The sequence below is a fragment of the Dermacentor variabilis genome, chromosome 2, assembly GCF_050947875.1.
Source record: "Dermacentor variabilis isolate Ectoservices chromosome 2, ASM5094787v1, whole genome shotgun sequence".
Classification (NCBI taxonomy): Eukaryota; Metazoa; Arthropoda; class Arachnida; order Ixodida; family Ixodidae; genus Dermacentor; species Dermacentor variabilis.
Window position 1 is genome coordinate 54,248,902 of NC_134569.1, and position 23,570 is coordinate 54,272,471.

General features: G+C 44.0%; 3 protein-coding genes and 1 long non-coding RNA gene across 11 annotated transcripts in view; 2 read left to right on the forward strand and 2 right to left on the reverse strand.

Moving 5' to 3' along the window:
• The window catches only part of LOC142571876 (uncharacterized), a 27,407-nt gene extending 24,802 nt beyond the window's left edge, over positions 1-2,605 (reverse strand). For 2 of the 4 annotated variants that reach the window (XM_075680553.1, XM_075680550.1), the window contains exons 1-2: positions 2,493-2,605; positions 1,404-1,554 (exon numbers count right to left, since the gene is read on the reverse strand). In XM_075680553.1, the coding sequence (XP_075536668.1) occupies positions 1,404-1,514 (111 nt within the window). In that variant the 5' untranslated portion in view covers positions 1,515-1,554; positions 2,493-2,605. Of the gene's footprint in view, positions 1-1,403; positions 1,555-1,662; positions 2,035-2,160; positions 2,271-2,492 lie in introns of those variants that run through there. The other 2 variants (XM_075680551.1, XM_075680552.1) reach the window with 2 other exon arrangements.
• LOC142571878 (uncharacterized) lies at positions 2,232-23,570 on the forward strand. Of its 5 annotated transcripts, none has more exons than XM_075680561.1 (9): positions 2,232-2,365; positions 3,112-3,280; positions 10,423-10,555; positions 10,877-10,996; positions 11,087-11,198; positions 11,338-11,397; positions 17,151-17,219; positions 18,636-18,731; positions 23,227-23,570. In XM_075680561.1, exons 2-9 carry the CDS (start codon positions 3,133-3,135, stop codon positions 23,266-23,268), a joined length of 780 nt encoding a protein of 259 aa, XP_075536676.1. In that variant the 5' UTR covers positions 2,232-2,365; positions 3,112-3,132; the 3' UTR covers positions 23,269-23,570. The 5 variants fall into 5 exon arrangements, with proteins under 5 accessions (XP_075536676.1, XP_075536674.1, XP_075536675.1 ...); XM_075680559.1 differs by lacking the exons at positions 2,232-2,365; positions 23,227-23,570 and adding exons at positions 2,786-3,034; positions 19,969-20,016; XM_075680558.1 differs by lacking the exon at positions 2,232-2,365 and adding an exon at positions 2,787-3,034.
• Positions 7,196-8,971, forward strand: LOC142571874 (uncharacterized). The gene has a single exon (XM_075680549.1). It carries the CDS (start codon positions 7,340-7,342, stop codon positions 7,754-7,756), a length of 417 nt encoding a protein of 138 aa, XP_075536664.1. The 5' UTR covers positions 7,196-7,339; the 3' UTR covers positions 7,757-8,971.
• On the reverse strand, positions 9,264-18,692 carry LOC142571881 (uncharacterized). The gene is made up of 3 exons (XR_012825968.1): positions 18,615-18,692; positions 16,765-16,793; positions 9,264-9,358 (listed from the first exon to the last, which is right to left on the reverse strand). It is a non-coding gene; the product is annotated as an uncharacterized LOC142571881 (long non-coding RNA).

The window sequence follows — 23,570 nt, forward strand, 5'->3', positions numbered from 1 at the left end:
AATACTTCTAACATAGGGACAATCAGGGAAATCACTAAATTTTTTCCATACTTATCTACCTATAGCTTGCGTCATGTCTATGGGCTCATTGACACCAGTGACTTATGGAGGTCATGCGACCGTTTGCAAGTGGCGACCAAAAAGCGACTCAAGGCGACCAATGTCCACTCCATGTGCAACCGGCCCATCCCCATACTGAAATGTATCGCGATTGATGGAGTTTGTCTGCTTGCTACATAAAATAAGGGTCAGCGTAAACAGACATCTGGTTCATTCGCACCTGATTAGTTCAGAAACTCTGCAAGTGCAGTCATGTGACTGAAGACTCGAGCAGTGAGCAAATGACCCAAAACAGCCTCTTTTCAAGAAAAACAACCATTTGCAACCAACTTGGTTGTGCAACCTCTTCAAGTCGCCGGCGTGAACGAGCTTTTATAAAATACTATGTAAACACTACAATAAAAGACTATGTAGCTTTGGAAGCTTGCCCTTGTAGTGTCACTGCAACAGTGAACCAATAAGTAGCCTTTTAACATTACCAGTTTCTAACTGCATATCATAAGTTGGCTATAGAACTTTACCAAGACAAAGTTCATATCATGCACTCCCATCTGCATAATGCTAAAACAGTCCTCTCTCCTTCTCTTTTTTCTTTTGCAGAATACTCGAAGTGCGTTCAAGACCCCAAGCAAACTCTGCAATGATAACATGTGTGCTGCATCTTACTGACTACGTGTCAGCTAAAGCCCTCCTGCTTGAAAACAACTGCACCCAGCTATGCATTATGCAACTGCAAGAGAGTTAGAAAGACTCAATGTCACCTTTTTATTAAGTGCATGACTTGCAATAAGGAAGGTTATATAAGTAAACATAGCAGGATATTACATATGCTGCCACGTGACATGTTCCAATCAAGAACCCCACAGAAGGACTTCCGCATAAAAAACCAACAGCCAATGTTCAAGCATGGTATCAAATAGATCCACAAATGGCACATGGCTGGCAAAAACATCAAAACATGGTAGGTGTAGCATGCCCAAGTAGTCGGCACATTTTGCATCAGCAAATTCCATTGTGCTAAAGATACGAACTATTTCACATGAATTCTGGGGTTTTACGTGCTGAAAAACTACGATTTAATTATGAGGCACTACATAATATGTACTAAAGCCTAAATTAGCAAACATTCTCTGAGATGTCGGTGCTGTTGCGTGCTAACGAGCAGGATTTGTCATCGTAACGCGCCACGCGCACAGCGTTGATCACATGTTGCACTGAGGTGCATGGAATCAGGCCACGTGCATCTGATGGAAACAGCCGGTACCGCTTTTCAGTGACATTACGCCCAAAGACGCTCCCATACCGCACAGGTCAAACAAACAGAAAGTAAAACAGACACAGACCAACAATCCGGCGTCCGGAAGTTCGCTGGTGAACAGGCCGCCGGTATCCTTGAGGAAGGGGTCCTCCTTCTCAAAGAGGTCAAGAATGCCTAGCGTACTGCCGAACGACATGTCGGCGGGGTTTGTTCGTGCAGTCTTCCGAGGTCAGCACCTGGGCACGATCAAAGAGAACGAAACGAAACGTTCGCCAAGAAAAGTAGGACACACCATAAACGAAGCGGCTTTGATAAGACGCAGCATAACATCTACATCGCCGCACGTGTTAGAGCACATCCATATGGCCTGCAGCACTATACGCCCTGCACTTCGCTGTCGACGTCAGAACGATCATCTTCCCGGGAGTTCCGCCCTCGAACGGAGGTATTTTCGTTAAAATTGAGGCACACTGCGACGAATCTCCGATTGCGCCGCGATTCCTTGAATGTCACCGTGATTACTGGAGTCGAGGTAATTAAACAAAAATAAAACTGCTCCGGTTGTGTACGCAAGCAGGCAAGGAGGTGAGGACTGGTTGTGACGACAGGTGCATATATACTACGTCGATCGCAGCAAGTGGAGAAGCCGGCTCGCCTCACAGTCACGTTTTTTGCATGCAGCAACCGTTGGGACAGGGAGCCCTCTCTCAAACGGCTGGTCGGAATTAAATGCGGGCAGCAGCAAGCGACGCAGCCTACTTTGACGGCCCGGCGCTGATCATCGCGACCTTGCTCTAGAGCTACGCCGTTGAAAGATGCGAGAAGCGACGACGACGCCTCACCCAACTTGTTCCGCGATTAGTAGGCGGTCAGAACAAGCAGCCCAATCGTGCGAGCTAAATATCCCCGCGACCAACACCCAAGATGGAACCAGGCTGCAAATTCAACACTTTCGTGTTTACGTTTACATCTGAAACACCCGTTGGATGACTCAAGACCGTTCGGGCAGAACGAAGTACTGCAACGAGCAGTGCGTGCTGTGGTGAGGTGAGGCTAAGCTCTCTGGTGGAGCTTCAGGCGGATCAGTGAAGGCTTTCCGTAACGAATTGTGAGCCGTTATTTCAGACTGTTATAATAGTTCAATTCGAGGAATACATAAACATGCCAAAATTACCACATCTCCCTTTTTCCGCGACCTTGCCAACTCCACAAAGTGACGTCACGACAATTATTCTATTTACGCATGCGCGTGCCCAACGGCGCGTGCCATCGTAATGATGGATAAATAATGTAACTGGAAACTGCTTGAAGCAAAAGAATGTGCAGCGCCTTTGCATCAATCGAGCGTCATTGAATGTCAAAAATAAAAATAACTTTACTGCGCAACTATTGAAATATTTCATGCGTAAAAGTAATTTAAAACTTCTCATGTTCTTATTCAGCTCATAGATACAACTATCATCATCGTCAGAACCGTTACACTCGCTGGTGATCGGCTCATGGTCATCGTTTCAGACGAGATCGGTTCAGTGGACACTATTCTATGGTGGACAGGCGGGTTGTTCGTATCGTAGCAGGCGACGGGTGTCTGCAGTTTCAGCAAAAACGTAAATATATGATTGCTGTCGAGTAAGAGAAAAGTAATATCTGTTCCAAAATATGGACAGTAGTTCCCAACTAGTCGAGGACGCTACTCGAGGGGAGCAAGAGAAACAGGTTTTCTTTTTACTTGACATACTTGCAACGATAAACTTGCTACGTGTTGTATGTTGACTCTCCGGTTCTGCTTTCAGGTGAGAGCCTGGCTTCGCAAAATGCTCAAAAAAGACGTCAAATTCAGAATGGACGAAAAAACGTTCATCGCTTTGCGCAAGCTAATGGCTCTTCAAGAAGGTGCAGAAGCGGACGCATGTGACCAAATTAAAGCTCTGGAAGAAAGGTCCAAGTTTTTCGTCGAAAAAGGTAGCGCATGACTTTGAATGTTCTAGTTCACAACTGCCAGCAGTTCTGGACTTTTCTGCGAACGCGTCTGGTCCGACGCCTCACTAACGAGCGTCAAACAGTGCCTGCTGAAAGTGAGATCACCTCAGTGATTTATATATATACACACACACACCTAACACCCCACTCCCTTAGGAGGAGACAGACACTCCTCCACCAAATATATATATATATCCCGAACGAGACGCCCTACCCCCTTTCTCATTGCTAAATGTCACATGGGCGGGAAAAGACAAGGAAAAGATTTGGCAGAATCAGTACTTGATATCTACGTAATGTGAAGTGAAAGGCTAAGTAAAGATTATGTGCTGTAGTGTTTATATTTATGATAAGTAACAGATAGTAATGGCATATACCATGTGACATAACGTGACAAAGCACTCAGTGGCCATCTGGGTGTACATTGTAGGAAGTATGGTTGGCCTAATTTTGAAAAAAAGGAAATGAAGTGTTAGCAAAGAAACAGCAACTAAATGATGAGGAAAATATCTGAAGCCCATACAACAGCAATATTGAACGAGAAATGTATCAGTGAACCATCTGGTTTGCTATCAACAAGGAAATTGCATACTTATCTGCTAACCTAGGACCAGACGCATTTACTGCACACATGCCATGCACCTACACCATTGGGTATGGATGGTCAACCCCTGCCTCTTTTTTCATGCTTTTGGTGACTCACTTTAGCGTATTTAAATGATTGTTGGTCGCTATAATAAATCAGCTGATAGACAGCACAACATGTCATTTTCCATGTGCCTTCAGCTGTGTTCATGCCGATGCTTTCAAATTAACCCCGCATAGCCATTTCTATTGCAATATATATTTGGGGCAGTGGTACATACAGCCGTTTACTCAAACCAAAAGGCTCACTGAAGACAGAGCAGTCCACGATGATGATAATCACACACAGGCACATAAAAGGAAAGACATACAGCTGATGACAACGTACAGATAAGGAAGAAGTTTAAAATAAACTATCTCTCTATCTACGTACACACATGTATATATCATCATCAGCCTATTTTTACATCCACTGCAGAACGAAGACTGCTCCCTGCGATCTCCAATTACCCCTGTCTTGAGGTAGCCAATTTCAACTTGCACCTGCAAATTTCCGAATTGCATCACCCCACCTAGTTTTCTGTCATCCTCAACTGCGCTTCCCATGTCACCCAGTCTGTAAATCTAATGCTCCACCCGTTATCTACCCTATGCATTACATGACCTACCCAGCTCCATTCTTTCTCTTAATGTTAACTAGAATATCGGCTATTCCCATTTGCTCTCTTCCCGGCCACGGCAGCAGCATTTCAATTGGGGGAAAATGCAAAAACACCCGTGCACTTAGATTTAGGTGCACATTAAAGAACCCCAGGCGGTCCAAATTTCCAGAGTACCCCACTACGGCATGCCTCATAATCAGAATGTGGGTTTGGAATGTAAAACTTCATAACTTAATAAATTTTTTAAGATCATTTGCTCTCTGATCTACACCATTCTCTTCCTGTCTCTTAATGTGTCGCCTATCATCTTTCGTTCCATCGCTCTTTGCATGGTCCTTAACGTGTTCTCGAGCTTATTAGCTAACCTCCAAGTTTCTGCCTCATATGTTAGCACCAGTAGAATGCAGTAATTGTAAACTTTTATTTTTAATGACAGTAGTAAGCTGCCAGTCAGGATTTGGTAATGCCTACCATATGCACTTCAACCAATTTTTATTATTCTGTAAATTACCTTCTCATGATTAGGGTCCCCTGTGATATATATATATATATAGAGAGAGAGAGAATCTACATCTCCCTACAATTTCGTAGCAACACCCCCCCCCCCCCAATACCAGAATCCTGGATAAATGCCTGTGTCACCGAAAGGTGATTGACCGAGAGTACCATTTACCAGCTCCAGTGTTCATCGTGCATGTTTGTATACTGCCAGTTTTTTAAAACATGTTTCTATTAGCTAGGTGACAGTGAATTAGTAGACAGCTGTACGAAGTAAGGATAGTAGTCTTATCGGCCATATAAACTTGTAAACATTCGCTTACTAACTAAATTAACAATGATAGAAATTGTAATTGTGACTCAATGAGGATGTAGAAACAGAGACAGCGCTGTCTTTTTGTCTCTGCTTCTTTCTACGTCCTTATTCAGGCACGCTTACACATTTTATCATGGATTCAAACCAACCAAACCATCAACATGTTTTAACAAAATTAACCAGCACCGTGTCGTGTGACCGCAGGTAAACATGAACAGGTCTCGCTCGATGACAGTGGAAACTGTCTGTGAAAACGCTGGAGTTAGGAATCTCGGCAGCAGCCGCAAGCCAGTTGACCTCCATGCATCTGTCGCTTCATTGCTAACGCAACATTGAAAGCATAGTGCATACAAAGCTACCGGCACTATGCGCACTTTGCAAGGATGGCCGGATGGCCAAGCGATAGGTGGGCGCTATCATTAAGCTTGTGTTTGTCAGGCGAAGCCTTGAGCGTGATCGGACGCATGGCTGCGGAGGATGTCACAGACTATCAAAAGCTGAAGCAAACTTTATTGCAAAGGTTCCGGTATACGGAAGAAGGATACCGTGAAAAGTTTCGCGAGACTAAGCCTGAGAATTCCGAGACAGGGCGGCAGTTTGCTGGTCGACTGCTTGGTTACTTCGATCATTGGCAGCAGATGGCAAAAACAGAGAAAACATATGACGCATTAAGAGATAAGATTGTTTCTGAACAGTTTTTGCTACGTTGCGATGAGAGGCTCGCCATCTTCCTGAAAGAGCGAGGATGTCGTGGCCTCGACAAGCTAGCCGAAGCAGCTGACCATTATTTGGAGGCGCAAAACCTGACAAACCTCACCAGAGGAAAAGAAGAAAGAGGGATTAGTAAAGCACCCCTGCAAAGCAAGAATTCCGAAACAGAGGCCAGGAAAGGTTGAGTGCTTTCTATGTGGCAAGCAAGGACACCATGCTGCAGATTGTTGGACGCGGTCAAAAGGACCAAAGTCCTCGTCTTGCTGGAAATGCACGAAACATGGACATAAAGCTGACGAGTGTCCGAACATAAACGACAGCAACACGGAGGCGTCTAGTGCCATTGCTGGCTGCAACAGGATGCCTGCCGCCCGGAACAAAGCAAGTCCGGCTCCTACCACTAAATCTGAGGATAAAACAAGGCCCCCTGTAAAACATATGGAGAAGACATCTGCCTTGGTCTTCAGACACAAGAGATGCCGACGGCAAGCGGATATCTCAATGGACACCCTGTGTCGGTGCTGAGAGATTCCGGCTGCAGTACTGTGGTCGTCAGGCGTTCGATGGTGCCGGAAAATAATTTCACCTGTATCATGCGTACCATCTACCTTCTGGACGGTTCGTTTAAGCGAATTCCAGAGGCAAAGGTCTATGTAGACTCCCCCTTCTTCCGAGGAAGGACACTGGCACTCTGCATAGAAAGGCCACTCTATGATGTTGTTCTTGGGAACATCGACGGAGTGCTCTACCCTACTGGTTTCAACCCGTCACATGACCTGTCTGACGTGTCAAAACGGCACAAAGACTCAGCGACAGCAGAGGAGCCTGTTCGACACCAAAGCGTGTGCCCGGATAGAGCTACCGTGAGTGCTGCGTCAAATCCTGCAACTGTGTCGACTGAGGCAACCATGCAGGAGACGGAACCGTCTACTGAAGCAAAGGATGAAGGTGCTGCTGAAAGAGCTGGAGAAGGGCAGGAGATGAGCGTCCATCCGGGCCGATGGGCATGGGAGTGAAAGCAGTCTCGGTGGCCGTCGCAAGTGGCGCAAGTCCAGAAAGGAGGCGGATAGCCACAGCCAAAGTGAGCCCGAGGGCATTGACTGAAAAGGAGGAATTCCATGTCGGGGTGGGCTCCGTTCTTACCAGCGATGCATCCCTCGGGACCGTTCAGGCACAAGGTCACGTATTGATGTTGATGAAAGCATCCCCGAGTCACATCGTTACGTCTGGGCTGATGACACCTGCAAGTGTTCATTGTACATTGGGAACATGTCAAGCCAGGTGACCAAGGATGAAATTCGTGCCCTGTCAGATGCCATCTGCAGTGTCCGCTTTATAAACAGGCACAGTGCATTCCTGGATTTTGAGAACCCAGAAGTGGCTACTGCACAGCTGGAGCTCCTGCGCAGCAAGCAGCTCAAGGGGAAGCCAGTGCAGGTGGAGCCTAGCAGCCCCCGGAGCAGTTCCGCATACAAGTCAGACCGCCTGCTGTATGTGCGAGGACTTCCTGATGCCTTGCTCATTGATCGCCGTGAAGGCAAAGTGCTGCTGAGATTCAAGGACCATGAAAGTGCCATCAAACAAGTTATTGCTCATGATGGGACAGACTACAAGTTCAGCTTTGCTGCTGTTCGTCCTAGATGGAACCACCGGTGTCTGCCCCGAACAGTGTGGCGCGAAGGGTAGCGAAAATGTAGGCTCTGACTACGTGAGCCGAGTGTGAACTTACAGCGTGAAGTGTGCCTACTGCATTTATTGCGTTTGTGAAGACTTCAGGAACTACTACTGCGCATGCGGAAAGACTTTTGCATGTGAACACTTTGTGCCTTACAGACTGTGAACTTTGACCATGTACGTGCTTTGAAAAGTTGTTTTCATGGGACAACTTCTTAAACTGGGGCGTGAAATGTCATACTATGTAAGTGCCGCGAGTCGCCCCTAGAAGATCGGAGCGGCCACCAAGCTCCGTGAACGACGAGGAGGACAACGGGTGCACAAGCACGGCAGCACGAGGGCGCGCTCGCTGTGTTCGACCCAGGCGGGCAGCAGCTCCGAGCTCCTGGGTGGAACGAGGCGAGGGTTCCTGCCAGGCAAGACGTCCGTGGCAAGGTGTGAAGGACCGCGAAGCCGAGCGTGGACGTCCCAGGGCCCCTGCTGCCAGTGCTCGAGACGCTGGCTGACCCGAGGGCCGCCGGTCCCTGAGCTGCCGCACCTGAGCGTGCCGAGCAGCGTTTCAGTCTGGCACAGATGTTGCTGTGCTAGACGAGGGCCTCACGTGTGACCGCCGCACGTGGATTGCGAGCGGCGCTCGAGCTGGGCACTGAGATCGTGCTGGACGTGCGACTGTAGCACGTCGGTTGCGAGCAGTGTCCGAGCCGGACATCAAGGACGTGTAGAACAAGGCGTCCCCTGGCTGCTGCCGCGGCGGCTTCCGAGTGTGCCGAGCCCGAGAACTATGGTGAATGGGGCCCGAGCGTGTGGTCGTCGTGGTCAGCTCCAGCACGGGTGACCGCATGGTGCTGTGACCAGCGAACTGTGAGCCTCGCGACCCGGGACTGTTTCAGCCCATGGACACACTGACTGCAGTTACGCTGTCATCAACTTTCTGTATATATTCATATTTTAAAGGTTGCTTTGAGTTTTATAAACGCACATAAATGACTCTGTCTTTCTTCCGCATCACTGCACACTAGCGAAAGTGCCGAACAGTCCTAATCACCACAGGCTCGAATTCGACGCCTGGTCACGATGACCACATTTCATTGTGGGCGAATTGCAAAAATGCTCGTTTACTTCCCAAAGCCTTGCGACAGTCCTGCTTTCAAGAGGCTGTAACAGCTCAAGATGCATGCGCCCCATAAAAGCGTTCAATCAGATTAAACGTTCAAGACACAAGCTACTAATTACATACTAATGCGTTAGATTTGAATCCACACATCACAAGTAATCGTTTTATAATATAAAATTTTAAAAGCAGCGCCATATTTACAGTCTGGAGTTGTTAGGCAAATCGATGCAATTAGCAATCTATGTTATGACTGGCGTGTAATCGGTGATGATACACTTTATATATTATGATGAATATTATGAAGAGTGTCATGTACCCGGCGGCCTAAGTTACTTGAAGAGTGGTACATATGTAGTGACACAAGTTGGCATCAAACAGGTTCATTGTAGAGCTGCACATACCCAGTGGACCTCCTTGATTATCCGTCCCTGACAGTCTTGAACTGCCCGAGGTGGTGCTTTCAGCCAGTGAGCTTTGCATATGCAGCATCTCAGACAGTCCTGCACAGTCCAGCACGACCAATTGAAGAGGCTCAGTGGCAGGTAGCGAATGGCCCAAGTTGGTATGCAAGGAAGACTTAGATCCGGGCAGAGATAGATACCGGAAAGTCTGTGGCATATCCTAACACTGCTAATAGCATTCAAACAAATTCAGTGTTCCTATTTCCTGCAACTGTACTTAGACTTAGGTGCATGATTAAAGAACCCCAGATGGTCAAAATTAATCTGAAGTCTTTCACTACAGTGTCTGTGCTAGACAGGATTTCAAGGGAAAAAAATCATGAATCAGTAAGTCAACAGCCATGATAGCCATGTCTTGGTGGCTAAATAAGTAAGATTCTGACGCAATCAAGCCAATCAGTTCCTATTGGTGAGCCAAGAACTTAACATTTTTTATAGAATAAACTAGTGCTACAGTTGACCCTTACTTTAACAAAGTCATCAGGACAGGAAATGTACTTGGTTATAAGCACTATTCTGTTAAAAGTGAAGGGGCTTTAAATGACCTAAAGTAGGGTGGGACTTGTGTTCCAATAGTGCAGAAGCATAACCCGTTATATTGGAACAAAGCCACTCAATAGTGGCAACATCACAATGGCGAACATCTTCCAACACACGTGTGCAGCTGTGTTGTATGTTGGTTATCATCACTTGATATGGTTAGTCTCAAAGATCTGCCACCACGTGCTGGAAGGGCCTTCGCAGCTCTCTTTGCGCCTCCAGGTTCATACTGACATGTGTACTTGTTTATCAGGTGACCGCATAACGAAACACACAAGCTCATAAAGTTTTTTGCATCAAGCAATCTTGTGCAGATTTCTCGTTTCGCATTAACCATTGTCCAGTGCCGCACCACTTATAATAATAATCTAAAATTGCATGCAATCTGATCAGTATCACAAACTTCGAATAAAGCAACATTTTGAATAACACAAATTTCATTTTAACGAGGGCCTACTACTTTAAGCTGGAGAGAGAAGGCCTTACAATGGATTTAATTTGATTGTGGATTTCCCACAAAAGTGCTCTCTGAGTTATTATGATGGATGATGATTACGTTGCAGCTGAAAACCTAGAAGCTGGTCTCCGAGCTGGAAACATTGCACCAGAACAATTGCCCAAAGAAGCACGTGGCACCCTTAAAGATCTGGCACATGCAGGAACCCTTCTCGACTGTCATGATTTGGACTCTGAAAGGTGAGAAATTTATGCTATTGCCTGTGGTAATTAGGCTGCAATGGGTTATCATAGTTAGGGCTTTTTCTTTTTCAGGTAAATTTTCACTAATGTACATTTGGCCAACTTAGACTGCCAGCCAACAAGGGACAGCACTTTATTGATGCAACTGCATTGCTGTAAAGAAATTGTAGCCATATAGCGCTTGATCAGAAGAAAAGAAACATGAAAGTAAAGCACACCTAATCAAAAGTTACTATCACAAGTGAACACACAAGCTGTTCAACTTTTACATTGGCATTGTCTTATCTAAATGCAAATCTCTAACTTTCTGTATCACAGCTTTGGAAAAAAGCTTGAAAGGCTTTGCCAACAACGTAAAGAACTGCAGGACCAGCAATCTGAGCTGCAAGGCAATGTTGCAAATATCGAACAGCTCACCCATACAATGGAGCAACACTTGTAAGTGCTAAAAACTTGCTTTAATTTAGGCAGTGGCTAGAACATCATTTCAATAAAAGTTCCTTCTTGTTGCTCATCCATGCTACAAAGGTTGGATGTGGCCAACAAAGACATGCATACTACAGCAGCAGATGAGGAATGCAAACTTAGAAGGTGGAAAAGACGCATGATGAAATACAGGTCAAAAGTGACCAAGCTGAAGGTAAGACATGCTTCATGTAAGTGAAAATAATCCAGTCCTGATTATGCATAAGCTGCCTTTGCTTGTACAAGTTGCATGCACAGTGCGAAATCTTGCGATTGTACATGCTCAGTGATTTATTCATTGTTGACTCTTTCAGAAACATCCAGTCAGCAGCAAAAAGATGCCAGACCTAGAAGACATCATTTCTATCTCCGAGGTACACATTGTCACATGTTTCACTGTCAACTCTGTTGTTGGCTTATTGGGAGTTGATGTTTTCACTTGACACAAGTACAACTGGCCTAGATTTCCAAAATTCCAAAAGTTCTTTGAAACTTTTTTGAAATACAAGCCACGCATTGTTTCATCATCATCATCAGCCTGGTTATGCCCACTGCAGGGCAAAGGCCTCTCCCATACTTCTCCAACAACCCCGGTCATGTACTAATTGTGGCCATGTCGTCCCTGCAAACTTCTTAATCTCATCCACCCACCTAACTTTCTGCCGCCCCCTGCTACGCTTCCCTTCCCTTGGAATCCAGTCCGTAACCCTTAATGACCATCGGTTATCTTCCCTCCTGATTACATGTCCTGCCCATGCCCATTTATTTTTCTTGATTTCAACTAAGATGTCATTAACTCGTGTTTGTTCCATCACCCAATCTGCTCTTTTCTTATCCCTTAACGTTACGCCTATCATTCTTCTTTCCATAGCTCGTTGCATCATCCTCAATTTGAGTAGAACCCTTTTCGTAAGCCTCCAGGTTTCTGCCCCGTAAGTGAGTACTGGTAAGACACAGCTATTATACACTTTTCTCTTGAGGGATAATGGCAACCTGCTGTTCATGATCTGAGAATGCCTGCCAAACGCACCCCAGCCCATTCTTATTCTTCTGATTATTTCCGTCTCATGATCCGGATCCGCCGTCACTACCTGCCCTAAGTAGATGTATTCCCTTACACTTCCAGTGCCTCGCTACCTATTGTAAATTGCTCTTCTCTTCCGAGACTGTTAAGCGTTACTTTAGTTTTCTGCAGATTAATTTTTAGACCCACTCTTCTGCTTTGCCTCTCCAGGTCAGTGAGCATGCATGCATTGCAATTGGTCCCCTTAGTTACTAAGCAAGGCAATATCATCAGCGAATCGCAAGTTACTAAGGTATTCTCCATTAACTTTTATCCCCAATTCTTCCCAATCCAGGTCTCTGAATACCTCCTGTAAACACGCTGTGAATAGCATTGGAGAGATTGTATCTCCCTGCCTGATGCCTTTCTTTATTGGGATTTTGTTGCTTTGTTTATGGAGGACTACGGTGGCCGTGGAGCCGCTATAGATATCTTTCAGTATTTTTACATACGGCTCATCTACACCCTGGTTCCGTAATGCCTCCATGACTGCTGAGGTTTCGACAGAATCAAACGCTTTCTCGTAATCAATGAAAGCTATATATAAGGGTTGGTTATATTCTGCACATTTCTCTATCACTTGATTGATAGTGTGAATATGGTCTATTGTTGAGTAGCCTTTACGGAATCCTGCCTGGTCCTTTGGTTGACAGAAGTCTAAGGTGTTCCTGATTCTATTTGCGATTACCTTAGTAAATACTTTGTAGGCAACGGACAGTAAGCTGATCGGTCTATAATTTTTCAAGTCTTTGGTGTCCCCTTTCTTATAGATTAGAATTATGGTAACGTTCTTCCAAGATTCCGGTACGCTCGAGGTCATGAGGCATAGCGTATACAGGGTGGCCAGTTTCTCTAGAACAATCTGTCCACCATCCTTCAACAAATCTGTTGTTACCTGATCCTCCCCAGCTGCCTTCTCCCTTTGCATATCTCCCAAGGCTTTCTTTACTTCTTCCGGCATTACCTGTGGGATTTCGAATTCCTCTAGACTATTTTCTCTTCCACTATCGTCGTGGGTGCCACTGGTACTGTATAAATCTCTATAGAACTCCTCAGCCACTTGAACTATCTCATCCATATTAGTAACGATATTGCCGGCTTTGTCTCTTAACGCACACATCTGATTCTTGCCTATTCCTAGTTTCTTCTTCACTGTTTTTAGGCTTCCTCCGTTCCTGAGAGCCTGTTCAATTCTATCCATATTATAGTTCCTGATGTCCGCTGTCTTACGCTTGTTGATTAACTTAGAAAGTTCTGCCAGTTCTATTCTAGCTGTAGGGTTAGAGGCTTTCATACATTGGCGTTTCTTGATCAGATCTTTCGTCTCCTGCGATAGTTTACTGGTATCCTGCCTAACGGAGTTACCACCGACTTCCATTGCACACTCCTTAATGACGCCCACAAGATTGTCGTTCATTGCTTCAACACTAAGGTCCTCTTCCTGAGTTAAAGCCGAATACCTGTTCTGTAGCTTGATCTGGAATTCCTCTATTTTCCCTCTTACCGCCAACTCATTGATCGGCTTCTTATGTACCAGTTTCTTCCGTTCCCTCCTCAGGTCTAGGCTAATTCGAGTTCTTACCATCCTGTGGTCACTGCAGCGCACCTTGCTGAGCATGTCCACATCTTGTATGATACCAGGGTTAGCGCAGAGTATGAGGTCTATTTCATTTCTAGTCTCGTTCGGGCTTCTCCACGTCCACTTTCGGCTATCCCGCTTGCGGAAGAAGGTATTCATTATCCGCACATTATTCTGTTCTGCAAACTCTACTAATAACTCTCCCCTGCTATTCCTAGTGCCTATGCCATATTCCCCCACTGCCTTGTCTCCAGCCTGCTTCTTGCCTACCTTGGCATTAACATCGCTGATTCCACGTCTTCATAGAAGCTTTCGACTTCCTGGTCATCATGACTGGATGTAGGGGCGTAGACCTGTACAACCTTCATTTTGTACCTCTTATTAAGTGTCACAACAAGACCTTCCACCCTCTCGTTAATGCTATAGAATTCCTGTATTTTACCTGCCGTATTCTTATGAATCAGGAATCCGACTCCTAGTTCTCGTCTCTCCGCTAAGCCCCGGTAGCTCAGGACGTGCCCACTTTTTAGCACTATATATGCTTCTTTTGGCCTCCTAACTTCACTGAGCCCTATTATATCCGATTTACTGCCCTCTAATTCCTCCAGTAGCACTGCTAGACTCGCCTCACTAGATATCGTTCTAGCGTTAAACATTGCCAGGTTCATATTCCAATGGCGGCCTGTCCGGAGCCAGGGATTCTTAGCACCCTCTGCTGCGTCGCAGGTCTGACTGCTGTCGTGGTCAGTTGTTTCGCAGCTGCTGGGGTCTGAGGGCCGGAATTTGATTGTTGTGTTCATATAGGAGGTTGTGGCCAAGTACTGCACCAGGGTGGCCATTCCTGCTCTGGCGAGGGAGTGCGTTACTAGTTCTGGTCACCGGGATCAGGCCACACTCCAGGCCTGTTTATGCAATTTTATCAACACGCGGATGTTTTTTATTGCCGGCACCGGGATTCGAACCACGGACCTCTTGCACGCGAGGCGGGTGTTCTTCCTCTACGCCACCGCTGCACCCCACTGTCACGCATTGTTTAAAAGGGGATTAAACGCAGATGCTAAATCAAGCTGAAGTGGTGGTTCAATGGCCCCTAAGTCTCCGGAAGATTAACTTTTACAAAGGACAGAACTCTTGGTAAACACGAAGGTGACACGAACGTTGGATATTATTTGCACCAGCACCTTAGAAACGTTGATCCAGCCTCCTTTGTCTTGGTGTTCTTTCTAATTGATGCATAGCAATCAACCACTGACAATTAGAGTTACTGCATATGCTCCGCAAAGCGAGCACCTACTGTACCTATATTAATTATATACTAAGTTAACTATATACAGCAACTCTACTTATAATAACAGACAGTGCATTTGAATGAGAAAAAATCATTTAAGCTATGATGATTAGATTCCGCTGCGAAAAACCTCACTGGTGCACTTGTTAGCTTGATTTGCAGGAGCGTCGGCCTCACTATGTGGTCCTCCAAGGTTACTAGGGTGGTAACGCCTGACATAGCATGAACTCCAAGATTGCTGGCTCAGTGCAGCATTCCTGTGCTATACCATGTGGATGACACACTGCCACTTGTTTTCTTGGGTGATTTGCTGTCTTTAACATAGTTTTTAATGCAATAGCGTTAAGGGCCCCATGTTGCAAAAAATTTGATGTCAGCGTAGGATGTCGCTCGGCGAAAAATTATTCCGAACCACAACCATGCAGGCCCTCCGCGTGGCGCGCACGTGTTACTGAACTGAATTCCTCAAAGTGAAATACATCAGAAAAAATCGTAAAATACAACCTAAACACAACCTACAGACATGATAGCTTGGGAGTTTAATTTGAATATACCAGAAAACATAATTCTGTTACGCAGAAACTCAAACACAAACCCCTTTTCCAAGCGGCTCAGTTCCCTGGAACAACAGCATCATGCTCAGCTCTGCGCATCTGCTAGAAAGCTGTGGTTGCTGTGAAGCGTGACAAGCAGTCGGGGACCTTTGAAATCTATTGCATTCTACTCTTAAAGGCAAAGCTTAAGCGTCCTCCAAATTTTGTTTGTGTGTGTGCGTATGCGTGCGCGAGAGAGAGAGATTTAACCAGTTAAACCTTGATTTAGCAAACTTGTGGGACCCGATAAGTACTTTGGTGAATCAAAAACTTTGTTGCATTGCAAAACTTGTACTACTATGAATAACATATTAGAAGGGGTAAGAAAGGTGGTACAAGCTATAATTTTTGCCTGTGTGTACACCTATCGAGGACAGTGGGCATGTTGAGAGTGTCTTGGGTTCCTGCATAGGTACGGCAAACTATTTTAACAGGTCAGTGAGCATGTCATTTCAACTAAAACCCGGTACGCCACTATTTCTCCTCGACACATCACTAAATCAGGCAAGACGTTGAGTCCACTATGTTGTTACAAGATTTTCAGCCCATTGGGGGGCCCTGTGAATGCGTCAGACGATCGAAATTTTTTCACTTAATTGAAAATTCCATGAAATTGGGTATCATTAAAGGGACACTAAAGAGAAAATTACTATATTACTGTATTAGTACCCTAGTACAGTGCCAAAGAAGCCACCCTTACCGTATTAAATTACTGTATTACTGTATTAGTACCCTAGTACAGTGCCAAAGAAGCCACCCTTACCGTGAGAAAAGGCTTGGTAAGCCAGAAGTTACGCAACAACGAACAACAAATGCTGATGCCGTGTTGAAGTTCTCTTGCCAGAGCACCGTGACATCACAGATTTCGACTAGGTCTAATAGAGTGTAGTTAATGTTGTATTGGTTATAGTCCACATTGTATTATAGAAGAGCCGAAGGCTGCATTCAGCAAGTTTCAAGAACTTTTACTAAGCCAAATATGGCTAAAAACAATAAGATTTGTGACGTCATATTGATGTCACTGGGGTTTCGGTGCAAAATATAAAAATTCAAATTTGGCCTTCATTTTCTGTTCTAATAATCAACTTATTACTGCAAAATCTGACTGAGGTGTGACTTTATTGGTTGCACAACAAGCTTTTGAGAGAATTTCAGGGCTAGCTAGCCTTAACGTTTCCCTTTACTTTCCCTGTAAAGCTACATGAGTAATGAACTTACCTTACCAGGAGGAAAACCCTGCCGAGGCCCTGTAAAGATAGCAGTAGATGTTTCTATTACATTCTGACGTACTTGTGACCTACATGAAGCTGCTGAATGCAAGCTTTATATTATATAGAGGACAACCTGCATGTATGAGCGTGAAGCCTAGGAAGAGTCAAAAAGAAGACAGCAAACTCTAGCTGCAGTACCATTCAGGTGCCTGCTTTTTTGCTGCCTTGAATTCTCACTGCATTACTTTTGAGAATAATTTGCGCAAAAAAATTATGCACACACAGGAAGAGCAGTGTGTACTAATTCCCCTCAACAGTTATACAAGGCCAATTAGTCGTAACAGCTATATTCAAGTATATTTCTCATTGCATTACATTGCTTTTTCTCTTCAGAAGCTCCACAGACTTGAGCTACGGATAAAGGAAGTTGAAAACAAGCTGCCCACACTTGACCTACCACCGGTTAGTCCAAAGTCCTTCATTACATTATTGTTTCACTGATTTGAGATGTCAATTAATTTTCCTTCACCCAAAAATCCATCTGTGCTAGCCTCCTGATTAGCTCATTTGGCAGGGTGACACCCTGGGAAAAAAGGTGCCGCACGGTGCTTGCTCTATGCTAATGTGTAGTCATTTCGTTCGGAAAATTCATTACACTATGACATGCACATTGGAATCAATTCCGAAACCAAAACAGCAATAGGTGGAGTCTAAATCTTCCCTTCCTTTAGTGATAACAAATTGCTGTTTCTCTCCCAAACTGTAAAATACAATCAAGGGTAGATTACACTTGAGTAAATACACTAATTTAAATTACACTTTCATTTTCAGTAACTCCTGTGGGCCTTTGTTGCTTTGCATTACCTTTGGATAATACCCGCCATGGTTGCTCAGTGGCTGTGGTGGTGGGCTGCTGAGCACGAGGTCGCGGGATCGAATCCCAGCCACGGTGGCCACATTTCGATGGGGGCGAAATGCGAACACACCCGTGTACTTAGATTTAGGTGCACGTTAAAGAACCCCCGATGGGAAATTTCCGTAGTCCTCCACTACGGCGTGCCTCATAATCAGAAAGTGGTTCTGGCACAAAAAAAACGTAATTTAATTAATTTTGCCTTTGGATAAATGCCACATTTATGTTTTATAAAATTTGATCTACATTCTTTCTCGTCTCCATGCACAACAATTATACACTGAAAATAATGGGCATTGATTGATGCCAGACAGTTGTGTGCTACTGTTAAACTGTATTGCATAAGGAGTAGCATTCTGTAAACATTAGGTCGGAGGCAGGAGCGAAAAGTTAAAATGTTGGCACCTGAAGCTCAATGGTGAGGGCACAACAGCAGACCAAAACGATTTAAAATGGTATGTTAAATTAGCCAGTTTAATGTCATTTCCTTTTTCCTTTTTGTCTTCCATGTATTCATGCAAACCATAGTTTGACTTGCTGCTTCTGCTCTAGGAAGCTAGGCCACAGCAGATCTGCAATATGTATCATGCATCCTTCACAGATCAGGATGAAAGACTACTTCGCAGTTTTCAATTATTTGTTTGAGCTGTGTTATTGTCCCAAAGCTAAACCGAAACTGACCACTTAAATAGCATTGGTCCAAAGTCTGCAGCCTCCGTACAACGAGGGGGCATGAAATTTTTCACAGCTTTTTCACCCTAATCTTGACCTTCTGTTATTGTTGTTGCAGCTGCATAGCCAGGGTATTAGCAGAGATTTGCATAAATCAAACTAACCTACAGCTGCAAAACATAGACACGAATTGTGGGATTGCTTTGTTTTTGTATGCTCATAAAGCCATTGGCTTTGAAAGAAAGAAGTGGCAGTCATCTTGATGAACTTACCTTTAGTTTTACTTTGTGCAGGATGAGGACGCAATCAAGATCGCGCTTGATTCTGTGACTGACCGTTGTGAAGAGTTGGAGAAGGCCTTCATAAAGAAGTTAGAAAAAAATCGAGGTGTAAGTAAAAAAAAAGAGGCGGTTGCCTCATGTTATTTCTTCTAGTGTCGCTGGCTGGAAAAAACCAACATTTTTGTCACGTGACCTAAGCGCATTGATAGAACTGTTTGGTCCATGATAATACTGTCCATGACAGAGCTGACCGCGCTAACCTTTTTTGTTTGTAGGAATTGTTTGTCATTGTCTGGTTCCTGTTCTTACAAACCAATGGTAACATAAAATTACTCAGGAACAAGGGCCAAGAAGTTTACTACTATTGCGTACTCTAGTTATATATCACGTATGCTTAAGACTGCAGGATATATATTAAGAGCTTGTGAAATTGGCCTTTATAATGTAAATTTCCAGCATTGTTATAAGTGTAATAAACTGTAAAAGCTCTGGTAACATTCTACTCTGCCCTCTCTTTTCTTTCTTTTTTTTTTAGAACAATAGTTTGCAATGCTACAATGATATTTATTTATAAAACTGATAAAATGCGGAGGCACCTTGTTGTGAACAATGATGAGACTGGAAATGAGTGCTTACATGTAAATCATGGAAACGAAAAATGGTTTGACACTTGCATAGCGCCATCGTAGTAAAACTATGCTCAGAAAGAGCAGTGCCACCGCACTGTGGTGTTGAAGCATAGCCATAATGCCATAACAGTAAATCTGTGAAATGCTAAATACACAACACATGGGATGAGAAGTGACAACGCAGTGGCATTTTTCGGGGGCTAGGTCACTCATCTGTGGCTGAGGCAAGACCATTTCAGAAAAATGTCCTTGGATGATGAGCATTGAAGGACGAGCGTGCCGCTCCACTTTTCTGAGTTTGGCAGCTACAGAGCTGTGCTGCCAACTCCTGGCAGAGTAACAACCCTTTTCACGGAGTTTGCAGAACGGGTAGTGAAGCAAAAGTGCATTCGTGTATGGCTTGAAGCCCTTGCAGTCATTTCTGCAGGTCTGGAAACTTGAGGGACTGCTTTGAAACCTAGTCGTAATACTAACAAGCCATTCTCTAAGAGATTATATTCTAGTGTACACTGCTTATCTGTTGTCTATGCGACAATTATATACATTTATTGTCCAGATCTGTGCCAATGAAACCAAAGAAAGCTAGAAGTTGATAACAGTGACAGTTCTCGCAATAAAAAAAAGTAAAAAAAAATCTGCATCTATATTTTGCTAAATTGGTTATAAATAACCATTATGTACCACTGAATCAATTTCTGCAAACTGCACCTATACAGGCAATGCATGCACCTGGTGATTACCGTCTGTGATGCAAGTCTTAGGGCACTGCGAGTGCTGCCTAATCTCAGAGGCTGTGCTTCAATTCTGGCAAGTGGTAATGGCGGCTTTTTTCTTTCCTTCGGTTTCACCATCAAGAACAGTTATTTTTACTAGCTTTTTGCGACACTTACGTTCATATTTCAGATGTAAAATTTTGCACAGAGGCTCATCTACATTTACACTATGTTAAACTAGGCTTTTGGTGGAGTCCAAATTTCATTGCAGTTGGATTTTAAACGTCACCGTTTTTAGATTGTAGTCATGGGCTGATGCGATTCTTTCTCATGCACTTGACGTTTAGTGCATCAATATTTTGGCAAAACACATCAAGTCGGTACATATGCATGGCAAATAGTATGTAAAGTATATGTATTTGATTTAGCAGAGATATGAGCCTCTAGAGATGCATACTACAACCAAGGTGTGAAGCAAACGTATTTGAAAAATAAAATGCACCTTTCCACATAATTTTCCACACCCAAAGTGCAATAACGCCGATAGCTTTGGAAAGTAGGCAATGCATATAGTATTGTTATTGTGTCAACAGTACTGCCTGAGACCATGAGTGCATACCGAGTGGTGTGCAAACATGTTAGCTCATTAAATGGGGCAGGCCTGTTTAATTGGCTCGACTGTTATAGCAGAATACACAGTGGTTTACATGCAGAACATCGCTCACCAAGTTGTTGCAAAAAAAAAAAAAAAAATGTTTTCCCAAGAAAACAAAGATATGATACATAAGTATCAGTAAGATTTTACTGTACAAACAGGATTTGAGTTTGCAGTGTTTTGTAATTTCTGAGACTTTATAGTGCGTCCATCCCTGTTGTGTGATGTAAATAATTCATTTGTCACTTTTTCTATAATTTGTGCAGCCCGTGGTAATGTCTTACATGATCACTAGCTAGACAAAGTGATGGATTCACTGATTGTGCTCCTTCATGCACCTGTAGATGTCAAACTGGTAGCCGCCAACACCTTCAAAGCTCATCCTCAGGGGACACATCAGTATATATGACTGCTCCACCTTCACATAGAGGAATGAAATGTTTGAGAACATGGGAGCCTTGCCAAGAGAACAGCACAAAATGTTTTGTAGAACAAGCAGACAAAAAAATAAAAACTGTTTAATTAAGAAAAAACTTAAATTATGGGGTTTTACATGCCAAAATCACAATCTGATTATGAGGCACGCAGTAGTGAAGGGGACTCCGGAAATTTGAACCACCTAGGGTTCTTTAACGTGCACCTAAATCTAAGTACGCAGATGTTTTTGCATTGTGCCCCTGTCAAAATGCGGCCGCCGAGGCCGGCATTCGATCCCACAACCTCGTGCTTAACAGCCCAACACCATATTCACTAAGCAACCACGGTGAGTAAAAGCTGCTTAGAGGGCCCCTCACCATGTCTGGCTATTTAGAGCTGACAAGCGCAGAGCATACAATGTGCGATAACTATTGTGTCTGCAAAGTATTACATCACTATGCGCTGCAGAAAGATCTGAAACTTCAAACCGAATGCTGTTTGCCATTCTCTTTGCTGCCGCCGCGCTCCAAGCCATGGGTTGATATACACGTGCTAGTGTGCCTACGTACACATCTTTGTGCTGTGACATCGCTTGTGGTGACACATAACTTTGAGAATTATTCAAGGCAATATGTTATTTGTGTAATATGTTGCTTGAATAGACGAATTAAAGCTTAGAGAAATAATGAAATACACAAACTGAATGTCGGCGTGTATTTGTTTTACTTTACATCGCAGCAAGAGATGTACTTCCGTTTCGTCTGCTTGGTCCCACGTCATGCAGTCGCACGTGCAGACACCAAAACTGTCATTTTCTACCGTGCTCCAGCATGTGATCCGCTTGTGTCTGCCTCAGTATTCGTGTAGCTCTGACTAGTCAGGTGTCCTCATGCACAGCATGCAAAATTGTGCGCTGTACAAAACGAGACAATCACAACAGCTCTTGCACGACGGCGTCATTGGAAGTGCGCCGCACCACAATAAAGTGAGGAGAAAAAAAAATGAAGGCAGGGCCCGTGACGTATGCGTCACGTGATCCTTGAGCTCCGGTATGGGAGAATGCAAGAAAGGAATTTCGCTTGCGGAGGCTAGACGGGGCAAGTGGAGAGAGCGTCTATGTTTGCAATGAAGCTCGCATCCTAAAATCATGGGTTCGTGGCACTGAAATATTTCCACCTCGGCTATTAATAGGCTGATTTGATACATTTTTGCTGCAGAATGCTCCCTAGAGGACACGTAACAACTGCCAGCGTATAACCAAAGTTTGCTGTGTGGCCTGGTGAGGGGCCCTATAAGTAATGAATACACCATGGTTTCTTAAACACCATCATGGTGATCTTTCAAAAGCTGCTTAAGTATTGAAATATTACCATGATGTTGCTTCCTAAGAAACCGTGGTGTAGTAGTTTTTTTAATGAACGAATAGCGCACACACACACACAAGAAGGCTGATACATTGATAACAAGGTTGAAAGATAATGACAGACATTAAATGTCTCTTTAACTTGTTTTCTTTTCTGTTTGGAGCAATGGAAGTGGCTTTCTAACTACTATTAAGCACTCATAGGATTTCCCAAGCAATGGCAAACCTTTTAACAATTTTCTTTTTCTGCACCAAACATGTCTCTGAAAATAATTGCAAATCTGGTGCTGGTTGCATTCTGATGTTCAAGTTCCTTGCTGAGCCATTGTGACAGTCAATATTCCCATGTGTAACGTAAGCATATTTTGTGTGTATGTGCTGCATGTACACACTTGTTTTTTTCATCTTGCTAATACTTTACGACCAAAAGTAGTTCCATTTTCTTTTTATTATAGAACTCTAAAAAAAATGTTGAGAATATTTTAAATGTTTGTGTGCAAGATCTTAACCATTTTTGCATAGGTGGGGCTTGACAGTATTGTGTGAGAAAATGAATGCTGTAAGAAAACCAGAAAGTACCATTGCCAAGCTGAGCTTGTCCATGGCCACAGAGTGGGTTAAATAAACAAACAAAAAGCTCTCACAGGGATGTGGCTGTAATTCTATTTGCAGAATTTGTGTTTTGCAATTTTCCTGCGACTGTTTAATTTCAGCAAGCCTAAAGTTAAAAAAAGATGTTACCTAAAGCAGAGCTCTGTGCTAAGTTCAGTGTGATATGAAGAAGTCACTCATTATTGAGCCCTTTCTTGCCATTTTTCCACTGCAGAAGCAGTCAGAAGAAGAGACAACAGCGTCATCAACAAACTAGTACAAGAATCTGTCTTCTACAAGACCACAACTGGAGCTTGTCTGCTGATCAGTACGCCAGATTAAAAAAAAACCACCTGTTACGTGCAGCTAGTGCCAGCACTTGAAAACCTGCAGTTTGCTCCGCTGTCAGCAATTCCTATATTTCCTCAAATTGTTCTTTTACTTTATTGTACCCCAAAGTGCTTGTAACGTGTCGTGCATCAGAGTAACCAAATTACAGTGGTTATTGCATTCCAGATCTTGTCCAATAAACTATTAAAGAATCTTTCTGCACAATAAACATGTCAGTTCCTCTTTGTA

Coding starts and splice junctions, on each gene's coding strand:
- LOC142571878 (XM_075680558.1), top strand. CDS start 2,978: ATGGACAGTAGTTCCCAACTAGTCGAGGACGCTACTCGAGGGGAGCAA. Junction 11,199..11,337: donor CAAAAGTGACCAAGCTGAAG/GTAAGACATGCT, acceptor TGACTCTTTCAG/AAACATCCAGTCAGCAGCAA. Junction 17,220..18,635: donor CCACACTTGACCTACCACCG/GTTAGTCCAAAG, acceptor TACTTTGTGCAG/GATGAGGACGCAATCAAGAT.
- LOC142571874 (XM_075680549.1), top strand. CDS start 7,340: ATGTCAAGCCAGGTGACCAAGGATGAAATTCGTGCCCTGTCAGATGCC.